Consider the following 13,100-nt stretch of genomic DNA (forward strand, 5'->3'; position numbering starts at 1 on the left):
TTAGAAGAAAAAAATCTCAACTCTTGCAAATAAAAACAAACCTAAAATCTTCAAGTAAGAAAGCTAACATTACAAGGGTAAGTTTCAGAACAACTCTTTTCAGTACAGCAAAGATTATATACCTGTGCTTTAATTCCCTTGATTTTCAAAGTATTTACGAACATACTTCTTAAAATGTTTTCTGTCCCCAAGAGATATTTAAATAGACGTGCTGCAGCCCTTTAACCCCCCCTTATTTTATTACTAAGCAGCTTAGAAATTTACAAAAATTTATAAAGCTTAAGGATAAAATCAAGTTCCCTTCTGAATGGGTCCCAATTATTATACTCCGAAAATGAAACTATCTTCTTTCTTATAAACACTGTTAATGCTCTTCTTCCCACCAAAATTTGCTGCATACAATGTAATTACCTGGTAAATAAATACATGGAGTAGGCCATACTTGACATGCCTTGTCCGTGTTGCACAATCTCATTCTCCTGATCTTCCCATTTCTCTGTCTCAGAATCCACATCAGATGTGAGCAGATGCAATTCTAATCCAAGTTTTGCAATTTTTGCCTGTTCCTGTAACCACATTTATGATACTTGAAAACACATTCTTCAGACAAGATAAAAATAATAAAGGAGTTTTTTTACGAAAATGATGGCATCTTACCTCAGTATCTAGTTTGACTGGCTTTAATGCTTTCAGATTTGCATTATGCTTCTGTTTCAAACAAAAATAATATTTTTAAATAAAAGGAATTGGTAATCATTTTACTAACAAATCATAAGAGGTAGTTCTATACTCAGAGGAAGACTTTGCAGGAGAGTTCTAGTGCTTTACACAAAATTCTCAGTAGAAACTGAGAACCTGTTCTGTCTGTCCTCCTGAAATTGGAATGTGCAAACAGCATCTGTGCCCTGTAGATGCCCTGAAATTTCAAGGAAAAGACCTCTTCCACAGTTCTTAGACTCCACTTCCTAATGCAGTACAATCTCTTCCCCTTACCCTCTAAATCTTCAATAATACTTGGGACTAAACAGTCTCAATCAAGTGCTCCTGCACTGATTTTTCCATCATCAAAGATGACACTATGTAATAGGGAAGTTGATTTGGCTAGTAGCCAGCTGATGTAGGCTCCAACCCATGTAAATACTAGTGTAGCTCATTATTCTGTGTCCCTTTGTTGAAATAGCTGGTAACAAATAGTGACACTTTGATTTTTTTCATGGGTTTCCCTCTTTTATTTAAGTCACGAACTATTGAAAATACCAGTCTGTTTGCAAGCCAAATACTGGCTCAGATTAAACAATAATTAGTGCAGTGCTTGCCAACTGCATGACACACTTATGCAGGAATACATCATTTGTTTCAAATTAATTTGCAGTTCCTGGCTTTAACATTGTGTGCTGGTGCTGTCACTGTGCAAAGACAGCAAATACTAACAGATGTGAGATCCACAGTCCATATTCAGAAACTGCACTGGATTGCAGAGGAATAGCAAGTACAAAGTTGGTGTCATAACTTGGAGAGGTATGAGACAGAGGAAGAGGATGGATGATCTCTGAGGAGGAGAGCAGAACTGAGACCCTTGTCTGAGAATCTGAAAAAAGCTGCTGTATTCATTAGTGGGAGTACTTGGGCAAATTAAGCTCAGTAATGCCTGAGGGGGAAAAAACCCCCAACACTGTTCATTATGAACAGCATCAGAAATTAAGCCCCCTGGCACCACCATCTGCATCTCTCACTTCAGGCGTCTGAGCAAAAGTAAAATACTACTACTGAATTTCCTACTGCAATTTGGTGCTCAGTTTAGCTTTCATGCCATTTCTCTTTTTCCATCTTGAAATGTTTAAATATTCTGAATCTTATGAATGTCTCCCCCGATTTGGAACTGTAATTCTGCCTATGTATTAGAAATGCTGATCTCAAAGATTTAGCACAAAGAGTAATAACTGATACTCTCAACTGTGATTTAAATTTAACTATATTGCATATTAGAGATGCAGTTTAAGAAATGCTGGTTTTCAGGCATCTTAAAAGAAGAAAGGAAGACAAAACCAAACTAAATTTGCATGTAAACACAAATTTTGTGCTAGAAGGTATCACAAATATTTAAGGTGCAAGAATGAAGGGTACTCAAGAAAACCAGCCCTCTAGCATAGGTTAAGCTTTTCTATCCACAAATAACTAAAGAAATCTTGTCATGTTTTTGTAGTTTTCTCCACTCTAGCGTTCACTTGCATTATTTGAATACTACAATTGTTAAAAAAGCAGACAAGTTATTCTGCTTTTAAAACATGATTTAACACTTAATACTATAGAGAAAAAAAATGTACCCATGCAGTAAGCACACACATGAATCAGCACTGCTGCTCTGGTCCTCAGCTATGGCACGATCTGGGATGCCGCTCATTACCAGCAAACAGCACAGTTGCAATTAAACAGATGTAACAAAATATGTAATCTAATTAGATCGACAGGAACAACATGGCCTCTGTGCAGGGACAGCGTGGGTGTTAGCCAGGCACAGAAGACCTCTGTGCTGACAGTAGGGAGAGAACAGGCACTACTGAGCGTAACAGCACTGGGAAGAGAGGCAGTTCCAAAGCTTAATGCATCAGTTAGGCAAAGAAGTTACTCTGTGAAGAGACTCTAGTGTCTTATGGAAGTAATCTACATCTCCTGTCTACTTTCAAACTGTGCATTTATTTGAACTCCCTCTCAATGGTAAGTATCTTACAAAACTCAAAAGAAGGCAGCAACCTTTCAGAGAATAACAACGCAGAACTGTTTAAATCCTGGGCACAAACTTTTTATCCAGAGTATTTTAAAAGGCATATGAATCAACAGGTGGAAATCTGACTTCAAATTTCTCTTTAAATTTTGGCTGAAGTCTAGGAGCTGTGTAGCTTCTAGACAGTGAAGGACAAAAACCCTATCAAAAGTCACTGAACCAGTCTGCAGTTTCAATATTTAGTTCCCTAAGCGTGGAATTCACCCATGCTCATGCAGCCAAACATATTCTGTTTAAATCTGCAGATTGGGTTGATAACGTATGAGCTTTTCTCTTCTTCTTAAGGGTCAGAAGTATATTGCGTTTGAAGTCATAGAATTACACAACAGAAGACACGGAGACAGGGGATCATTTCACACCCAAATTCCTGAACACTACGGGTTAAGGAAAGAAAGCATGGAGAGAAAGAAACAAGCCAGAGCTTACTGTACTTTCTGAGATCATTCTTTCCTTTTTTCCTATCCATGAAAAGATTCAGTTCGTAGCAAGTGAATGAAATGACTGATGACATGATACTAACAAGGTTTAGAAGGCTTCCTAACATACAGATGCTCTCAGAAAGAATGTAATATCAATTATAATCAGCTAAGGATATTTAATATCTCACACCTAAAATTGGATATTTGGTGTAACTTTTTTCTCTACATTAAACACACTTAAGATCACAGAAGGAAACAAGAACCCATTATCTGAAGAGCCTACGACAGGTTCAAACGTCCATTGGTTCCAAATAGGTCAATTTGGGCTACAATGTTAAGTCTTGGTAATTTTTTTTTTTTTTAAATTTCGGTATGTTGAAGCATATTCTTACTGTTTTAATAGCAACAATGCATCTTTAAATTATATAGCATGACAGTAGAGGTATGTGGTAAGAAATGTCATATTAATAAACAGGAATTAAAGTTCATGTACAATCAAAGTGATTAAAGCACATTACATAACTAGTTACCTCAGTCTTCAGTCTGTTTATTATTCATTTAATAAATTGACAAAGTTTGGTATTTTACTGTCAACCATCCATCCATTCATTCAGGACTTGTTACCAAGACATTGCTGTCCCCATCAAGTTGTGATACAGAAAATTCAAACAGATAAAAGCAGATATAAAGTAAATACAACAAACCCAACAGCAACTTACCCCTGGTCTGGGCAGTGACAGGTAGACACGCTTCTCTCCTATGAAGAACACACAGGTTTATACCAAAATTTGTATGCACATTTTAATCAATGGGATCAAATGCCTTACTTCATCCATCCTTAAACTGCAGTACTACAAAAGCAAATTACTTACCTGTAATTTCTCCTCTCTGAATATTGCAGATCTTCTGTCTCATGCTTTCAGAGAGACAGGCCAAGAGCTCTGTACTGTTCAGATTTTAGCTCCCAGCAACTGGCAGTTAAGAAAGCTTCTCTGAACAGTTTCCCTCAGTAATATTTCTAGTCCCCTTGCTTGTATTCCATAGGGAGTAAAGCAACTCTCTCCAATGACTCACTATTTACATGCACTCGTTTTGTTGCAAAGTATAGAACATGCAGTGAGTAGCTCCATGTAAGGCTTGTCTTGGCATGGGTTGTATGGTCTAAAATTTGGAGTAGACACTGCCACTGGTAAGAAATATCTAGGCAGGTTTTTCTAAAAAAATGCCAATAAAACCCTCATGTTGTACTGTACTATGTGTATCCCACATGCATTGTATTTTATAAAGAAAAAAAGTTCTACAGCATTTTACACACTTATTCAATTGTTTCTTGTATCACTGGGAGCCTCAAATATTCCAAATCTGAGCAAAACAAACAGGAAAAAAAAAATCCTTTTACGTGTTACCTAAAAGTTCGTAAGAAGATTTTATTAAAAAGAAGAAATAGAGCCTGGGCTAAAAGCCTAGCATTAGAGCTTCAGCTACTAGAAGCCATAATGATCTATGAAGACTTACATTTATTGCAATAGATTCAGGAGAGGAAAAACTGCTAAACGAAATTAAAATAAATAACAACCTTAAAAGCTAGTAAGAAATAAGATTTTACTCAAAAAACCCCAAGGGTACTACAATGGATGTCACTACCAGGTTTACACAGAGATGATGCATCTCAACAAAGGACGAGCAACAAACCCTCCTACAGTCGCTACTTCCTCATCTTGTATCAGCTTCTAGAGAAATTCCATTCTGAGTCCTCAGAAGACAGTTCCTTTGTGCATTCATGATTTTTTGAAAGCATGCCCTTTATCTCCTGACACCACAGAAAGATTGTGAGCTCCATGTCTAGGCAACTGACTCCTAAAAAACAACTTTTAGGACGTTGACTAGTGTCTCTCCACCCTCCTGATAAATATGAAAAATGTAACTTTACTTTCTAGTATCACCTCTTCCCCTACCCAGTTTTGCAAAAGATGAATGAGCTATCAGGGAACAAGCTGCCTAACTATTTTTTTTCAGAATGCAGAGTTATCCAGATATTAATTGCCCAAACATGTATCCAAGCAAGATTTCTCCCTAAAGACTGATACAAATTATGAGAAGTGATTTACAATATCCCATGTATCAAAACATCAGCTAAAGGGCATGTAAGAAAGCATGTAAGACATACCAAGAACAAAAGCTAACTTGTAATTTTAAAATGCTGCAGCATAAAAGATCTCCTCTGGAGCTATGTCAAAACTTGTGCCTTGTTAAAAAAAAATAAGTTCAAACACAAAAAGATTTGACATAATAAATGGAATACAAATGCATACTGAGAAGACACACTTCTCACACACAAAAGGTCAACATTCAGAATTACAGAAACCAAATGGAAATATGTAGCAAACAGAAATAAGAAAAAACCTTGCCTTTGCTCTTAAAGTAATTCCCATTATTTGGTTTTGCAAGGTTTAGTTGCTCATATTCATTTAGTTGATTATATTCAGAAAGAAGAAGGATCTTACTATTTATATCTTGGGACAATTTTTAAAAAACCCTAAAAACCAAAAAACCATGCAAACAAAAACCACATCTCACTGGACCCACAGACACAGGAACTTTCAAAAGAGCAGATCAACTAAAGGCAGAGATAATTCTACTTAATCAGAAAATACTTAATTACATCAGTATAATCACAGAACTTTCATTTCATTAACAGAATACATATATATAATTTTCCAGGTATTTAATTTCCCTAGTTTGTGTGTCAGATCTTGCTATAATAATATGAGGCTTTTTGCCACATTATGATCTTTTTATTTATTTGAGTCTGCCTTTGCTTTCCTAATGCATTTTCTCTAACATGTTTTTCCTTTTTTAATTTTTTTTAACTTATAATTTATTTTTATTTCTTCTTGTCTTCCAATGTTATGCTTTCTATTAGTTCCAATCATGTCTTTCCCTCCCAAGTGCATCTATTTCAACTTCCAAATCCTGCTTTTCATGTCATTTCTTCTCTGAGAGGATGGCAGCATGCCTGCTTCACTCTTCTTTCTAGAATTCAAATTTCTTCATCCTGAAATTCTGATCTGTATTGCCTATTCATCAACTACGGCCCTCCCAAATCGTCATGGTCATTTACCTCCTCGCAAATCAAGTGGGCACAACAAAAGAGGAGAGCAGAAAAGTAAATTATCTTCATCAACCATTCTCTCACTTCCGACCAAGTTATAAGGGAGCAATCAGAGAATTATTTATATTCTTATCCAGCATGTTGAAACCAATATGTTAGGAAAAAAAGAGACTGGCTGATATCCGACAGCTTGGATCGATGAGAGGTACTTCTGTCAAGTGATCCATCTCAAAGTACAGGAGTTTCAGAGTTAAGTATCAAAGCTAAAGAAACAAAATGATCCTGCCTGGGCAGAACCAAACCTCTCAGGTGGCAGGAGCCTCCCTCTTGAGGAGCCTGTCACTCTCCTCAGCCCAGTCCAGATACACTGACATTGAGGAGAATGGGCCTCACCGCTGGATTAAGAAGTGGTTTAGGACTGAGTAAAAGAGGGACAACTCTACCTCCCTATACAGTTCTGCACAGCACAGAAATATTTTCAAAATACAGATGAGGGTTACTGGGCTGTGGCGTCTCACCAACCTCCCCTACCCCAGCACACCTGTGCGCCCTGCTCCCTAAGACATGCCCATTTAAATTTGGGCATGATCTGCTGTGATTATATTAAAATTGAGTAAAATACTGCTTCACTTTCAAGCTAAATACAGCCCTCTATCCAAGTGAGTTTTGAACCTTAGTATGAGAAATACCTCATTTGCTGTTATGAAAAAAAACTGGATAAGGAGCTATGCAATTGCTTGTAAAAATAAAGAAATTAGTATAAACAATGTGAATCTAGTATAATCCGAAAAATGCTTATTTTATTTTTTGTGTCCAGCACATTTAGTCACCATTCAATTTTTGCATCTCAAGCTGTATTCTGAACTCTTTAACAAAGCCAAACATTTCAATTGGTAGTACAAAAATACAGGTTTTTAAGCTGAGGAGAAAAAAAATATATACCTCTTACTGTAATTCCATATTTTGTTACACACAATCACAATTTTACTAGGAATAAAGCACTTGATATATTTTAGTCTGTAAAATAAAGACACTTTTAGCAACCTCAACATTAAGACAAGTATCATGAATTCCGAGAAGAATAAAGTCTTATGAAATAGTGAAACTTCACTGTGTTCAGAGGCAAAAGTTTTGTGAATGTCACTCTTATACTCTCTTAGCAAACAAATATTTTAGTGTCATTTATTTACTGGGTCACCAGTTGTATTTTCTAGGAGATGTCCAAAGTGTCAAGGTAACTTTAGGGTATTTTCCGGTAGCAAAAAGGTGGGACTACTAGGGGAGAAGGGGGTTCCTCCCCACTTTTTTTTTTTTACTGACAAGGGTAAATCTGAAGTCCAACAAGAGAAAACAAGCAAACAAAACCAGATTAGCTCACAATACAAAGGAAAACTTCGTAAAAGATGGGTGGATATAGGAGACCAAATTACTTCTAAGGAGATAACTGATGGCTAATATGAAACAAATCAGATTCAGAGAGAAGGTCCCTACTAGGCTGGTCCAAAAGACAAGGAAAATGGAGACATGATCTCTTAAGCACTGTTTTGGCAATGCAAGGCCTAATGTACCTGAGGCCGTATAGACAACATAAGCTACGCTTAGTATCTTACCAGTGGTGGTATCAGAACACTTTATGCTGAAAGACTAAGGAAATGAGAGGTGCTAATAAAAACAGACTCATCTGGCTATGCCAAACAGGAGAAGGTAGTCTTCACCTAGGTCTACGCATGAGATAGCCTCCAACACCTACCCATTTTCTTTTCTCTCCTTCAAGCAATGACATTGGGTTGCCCTTGTGAAATGATGCTTTAAAGAAAGTGGAAAGTGCCCTTTATGGGAAATGTGTTATCTGCCATCAGCAGCCCCAAGAGAAAGTTACTAACTACAGAGGAAGCTGGGCACCTCACATCAAGAACAATTTGTTTGGAGAGCCAAGTATATGCTTTGCTGTGGCTGCATGATTCTCATCCTATTATTTTTAAATATAGCAATATATATATGTATGCACACACGCACAGATAGATATAAATACATAAAAAGGTTAACATTCAACCCTGCTAGACCACTGTATGAAAAAAATCAGATACTGCATTATCAGCCCTAGAAATTTCAAATTTATTCTAACACATTAATAATAGAGCAATACCATTATTTAAGTTTCATTTTATAAACTGTTATGTTTAAAGAAAGTGAGTATGTCCCTGGCTCCCAAAACAAACCAAAACCCGCTGAATGTTAAAAGGCCCATAAACAGAATCTCTGACTGCTACACATATTTATGTGGCATTCCAGACCAAGGTGGAAGAACAAGTAGGATAACAATCATGTATTTCTCAAAAGTCTCAAACTCCCAATAACCTGTGCTACACACAAGTATTGTAAACCCACCTAGAATTTCAACAAATGTTTCCCTTCTACAAGTCTTGAGGCTCAGGCACACACTCATTTAGCAACCAGCAGCAACAATTTAAAATATTACACCCTGTGGCTGGTTGCTACTGTGCTCACAATGCTGGCAGAAAAGAACTGCTTACACAAAAAATCAAGTACAGAAAGTTAAACTGACAAAATAAGCTCCAAAAATGGAAAAAGGTCTCATGTTAATAGGTCTCACGTTAATAGCAAGATGAAGTATTGTATCACTGATAAAGTGTCATCTAACCTGAATAAGGATTTACTTTTTCTGTATCTTAGATACAAAAAATTAAGTCCCTGTATTTAACTAACTCTAAATTTTAAAACCTGAGCAATTCTCTTAAAAATACAAGACATTCAGTATTATTATATATTACATTCTATCTGTATGCAGTTATACCTTAAAGACTGAAACAAACATAGCTGCAAGAAGTATGACAGACTACACTAAAGACATAATCTGGAAAAAATTATGTTGGACAAAAATGAAAACCAAAACGCCTTCCATTTTAAAGGTAAAGTACCCTGTGCTAAAAGTAAACACAGAATTTTCTCCTTAAGATTCCAAGCTTTTCTTCTACATGTTGTACAAATACCAATAAACTTACCAACCAGAGCAAATATCCCAAGATTGTGCAGAGTCGTCAAAGATTCCATCCAGGAGGAAGGACAGCAGTTTAAAAATCAAATAACTACATTCACTACTTTATGAAGTGAATACAAGGCAAGCTGACAGTATAGAATATATATGGATATATGTATTGTGCTAAAATACAGGAAATTAATTAAACATGTCACACAATTTAAGTTGTATCTTGACTCTCATGAGCTGATATGTCTTAGACAAACCAAAAGGTGGGATGAAAGCCCTACACACCTAATATCTGGACACTGGTGGCAAAGAGCTGTGTCTAATGCATTTGTGTCCTTTCAAGAGTTCCATCTGATTTTGCTAGAACTAACTACAGTGCAGAAAGTTAAACATACCTAATCATACACAAAACTAGACCTTTAAATTTTTAGCTGCTTTTATTTGAGAAAATCCAGTAAGCAGCCTGATTCAATATCTATACAAAACCAATATACATGTGTATTGATACCTAGATCCCACAGGATGTGGAACTATTTCTTGCACTCTTCTCTTAAGAAAACAGTATTTCCTAAATCACACTTAAAATTCTTAGATTATGTGTTTTGAAAACTACATTTTTCTATTTCCATACAGCATTCTTACCTCGTCTTCCTTCAAACACATCATTAATTTCTCTCAATAATAAAGACATGTCACTCAGTTGAGACTCCCATGCCTCGCAGAACACCTCAAGGTTTTCTTTTGCAATCTTGCTAGATGGGTGTAATGCCAGTGTTTCTGCAGCAGAAATTATCTGGACAGAGAACAAAGCATTTGCTGTTGCAAGTCCTAGTACATAGCATTCCACATGAATTCACAAATGCCTCCACAGGCAAAACACAAAATTAAACTGCTACTATTATGTCTTTGTAGTGTAGTCATCTGACATTTGCAGGCTTGGTGATCTTCCTTGTGTGTTCTTTTAGCTGCTACCCAGCATTAAAGTGTAATTCCTTCTTAGAACTGCTTTGAACAGTTCAACATTATATTTCAAAAAAATTCACACAAGTAATTGTTATCGATGTATTATGTTTAGTAGAAGTGGTCAATTTGAAAGCTAAACATACCTGTGGGCCAGTGACCTGAAAGGTGTCTTCTGCATGTATGCAAGTAATCTCAAGGGGCTCAGTTCCAGAAACATGCCTCAATAAGCGACACATCTAGATTTTTTTTAAAAAATATGAAAAAATGGTAAAAAATATGCTTTCATTAGTAGTGAGAAAAGGTGTACATGCAAAAACCCACACAAACAAAAACTTCTGACAGTCCAGAAACTGCTGGGTGTTTCTCATGGAGTATTTACAATAAAAATTCTGACTTGGAAGGTGTAGAAAACCACCAAGAGAAACACAATTCTTAATAAATAAATTAAAATGAAACAAAACCAATTTTACATATTTATGACAGAATAAAACTGAAAGCAATCACACATGTATAGAACTTGGAAATACTGTAGCCTAAATAATTTCACCAGAGCAGGCTTATTCAGCAATTAGCAATGATGTGGAAAATGTAGGCTTTCATCATCCAGGGGACTGAATTATATTTGAGCAAATCAGCATCAAATTAGTTTAGGGAAGTAATACTGTTTCCTTTCACAGTAAGCTAACATCCTTTTTTTTTTCTTCTTCATTAAGACTAAGAGTGAACTTTTGCTCAAGAAGGAACATGGAATTTTTCAGATCAAAAGGATTTTCTAAGACAGACATGGCACTTATGAAACCTACTGCACTGTCCATCAAAAATGCTCACATGCAAACACTAAACCTCATGGTTATGACTGAAAAAAAAAAATCAGTGTCTCACTGGAATGCTAAATAGTCACAGATAAAGGGGACATTAAAACTGAAATCAAAAATTCACAGCATTGATCTGCTAGTCCTGGAAGTTCAATGGTATTGCTTTTGCTTATTTATACTTCCTCAAGCCCTGTATACTGTATTTTTTTAGAAATTACTATTAGATACCATGCAAGTACAGCTGCTGGCTTTCATGACCCATATTTCAGATCAAAGTGATCTATCTTTGTATGTCTCCTACTTGTACAGGTACCTTAGCTCACAGCAACAAGGTACAGGTGGCAGACATCCTCTCCACAGCCACTCCTATAAACCATGATGTCTCAGTACTCAGAAGTCCTCTTTATTCATATGTGTGAATACTACCATACAAAACCATAAATGCATCAGCCCATGGAACATACAAACTGCTTTTCACGAAGGAGAAAGATTTTCAGTGGTTTTCTTGACTGACACAAACCTTCAAAATGGTCAAATTCACTGAATTAAGAAACTTTACCATATAATTTCCAGCATTATTGTATATTTGGATTGAACTATTGCTAGATGCCTCCTGCTTGAAAGAAAAGGGTTATCATCTCTTCTTAGATCTAGAAACCCATTTTTTTGTTAATATTTTAGACTCAACATATACATACAGATTGAGTCTAGATCCAGGAGGAGAATTGGGTACAACTCTATATGCTTTCTACAACACCTGTATGCCACAGTGACACCTCTGGTTCAGACCCTACCAAGAACAATACAAAATTCAACATACCAGGAAAACAAAATAAAAAAAAAACCACACCAACACAGACCGAAGCCTTCTTAAAGAACAGATTGATGCAAATCCAGCCACTCATTTTCTAAGTGTCTTACACAATGAAAGGTGTTGTGAACTCACCTCAACAAGTTGTTCTTTCTGCTCTGATAGCTTGCAAGTATATTCTGCTACAGCTTCAAGATTTCCTTCTACTCCTGTGATTTTTAATGCTTTGAGAACCATATGATCTGTATGGTATTTTAGAAGATCTGCTGCCAAAGATGTTGCTGCACTGTGGACCTTGAGTAGCATTAAAAGGAAAGATAAACCATGGAAGGAAAAAAAATTAATTCAGTACGAAGTCAAACAAAAGACAAACTGATTTTTCCAAGAAGCAAAATTTTACTGCTATGAAAGCTCATATACAGCTTGCTTATTATCTTGGGTTTTATTTCTTCTATTACTATTCAAAGTACAAAGGTAAAATGCACGGCACTAAAAAAAACCAACAAACCACTGCAAACCAATAAAACCCCCCAAAAAACAGAACAAAAAAAATAACCAAAACCAACAACCCCACAATCAAATATGGAGGGAAACAAAACAGCAGCTGGGTAAAATGAGGACATGAAGTTACCACACTACTGCTTTCTGATTATGTTACAGATAGGGAAAAAACAGGTGCATGAATCCGTGGGTCACCAAGTTCAGCATAAGCAAGGAACAATGTCCACTGCACTTTTCATAAAGAACACACATTAAACTGTGTGAATCAGACTGAAGCCACACAACATATGAATTTATAATACATTAGAAATTAGAATTATCAGTGGTGCAAAGAAAAGCTTGACAGTTATATAGCTTGTGACACAGCCTTAGGAAAGTAAAAACCACCTTCTCTACAAGGAGATGGGTCTTGGAGAAGTCTCAAACGCTCACACTACCAAGAAGAAAGGAGAAGGTTCTCCTTTAAACACATCCCTAAATCCAGACACACTTTCAGACTCACAGATGTGCTGAAATTGTGCTGTGAAGGACTCTGCTTGACAACAGCTACCAATGACAGCTGCTGCTAGTTCTAGTAACCAGTCAGGAGGTTTACCTGTGCCCTTAAGAACAGAGGTAAAACCAAAACAGCAACCTCTTTAGAAAGAGAAGAGTACTCTTATGCTCATAAGACTATTATGAGTCTTGTAA

At 36.3% G+C, this 13,100-nt stretch overlaps 1 protein-coding gene across 1 annotated transcript in view; it reads right to left on the reverse strand.

Moving 5' to 3' along the window:
- CTNNAL1 (catenin alpha like 1) overlaps positions 1-13,100 on the reverse strand; it is a 59,846-nt gene that overhangs the window by 5,509 nt on the left and 41,237 nt on the right. The window contains exons 9-14 of the mRNA XM_064658938.1: positions 12,045-12,203; positions 10,427-10,519; positions 9,963-10,113; positions 3,921-3,958; positions 658-708; positions 412-566 (exon numbers count right to left, since the gene is read on the reverse strand). Of these exons, the coding sequence (XP_064515008.1) occupies positions 412-566; positions 658-708; positions 3,921-3,958; positions 9,963-10,113; positions 10,427-10,519; positions 12,045-12,203 (647 nt within the window). The remainder of the gene's footprint in view (positions 1-411; positions 567-657; positions 709-3,920; positions 3,959-9,962; positions 10,114-10,426; positions 10,520-12,044; positions 12,204-13,100) is intronic.

Source organism: Pseudopipra pipra, chromosome 1 (assembly GCF_036250125.1).
Source record: "Pseudopipra pipra isolate bDixPip1 chromosome 1, bDixPip1.hap1, whole genome shotgun sequence".
NCBI lineage: Eukaryota > Metazoa > Chordata > Aves > Passeriformes > Pipridae > Pseudopipra > Pseudopipra pipra.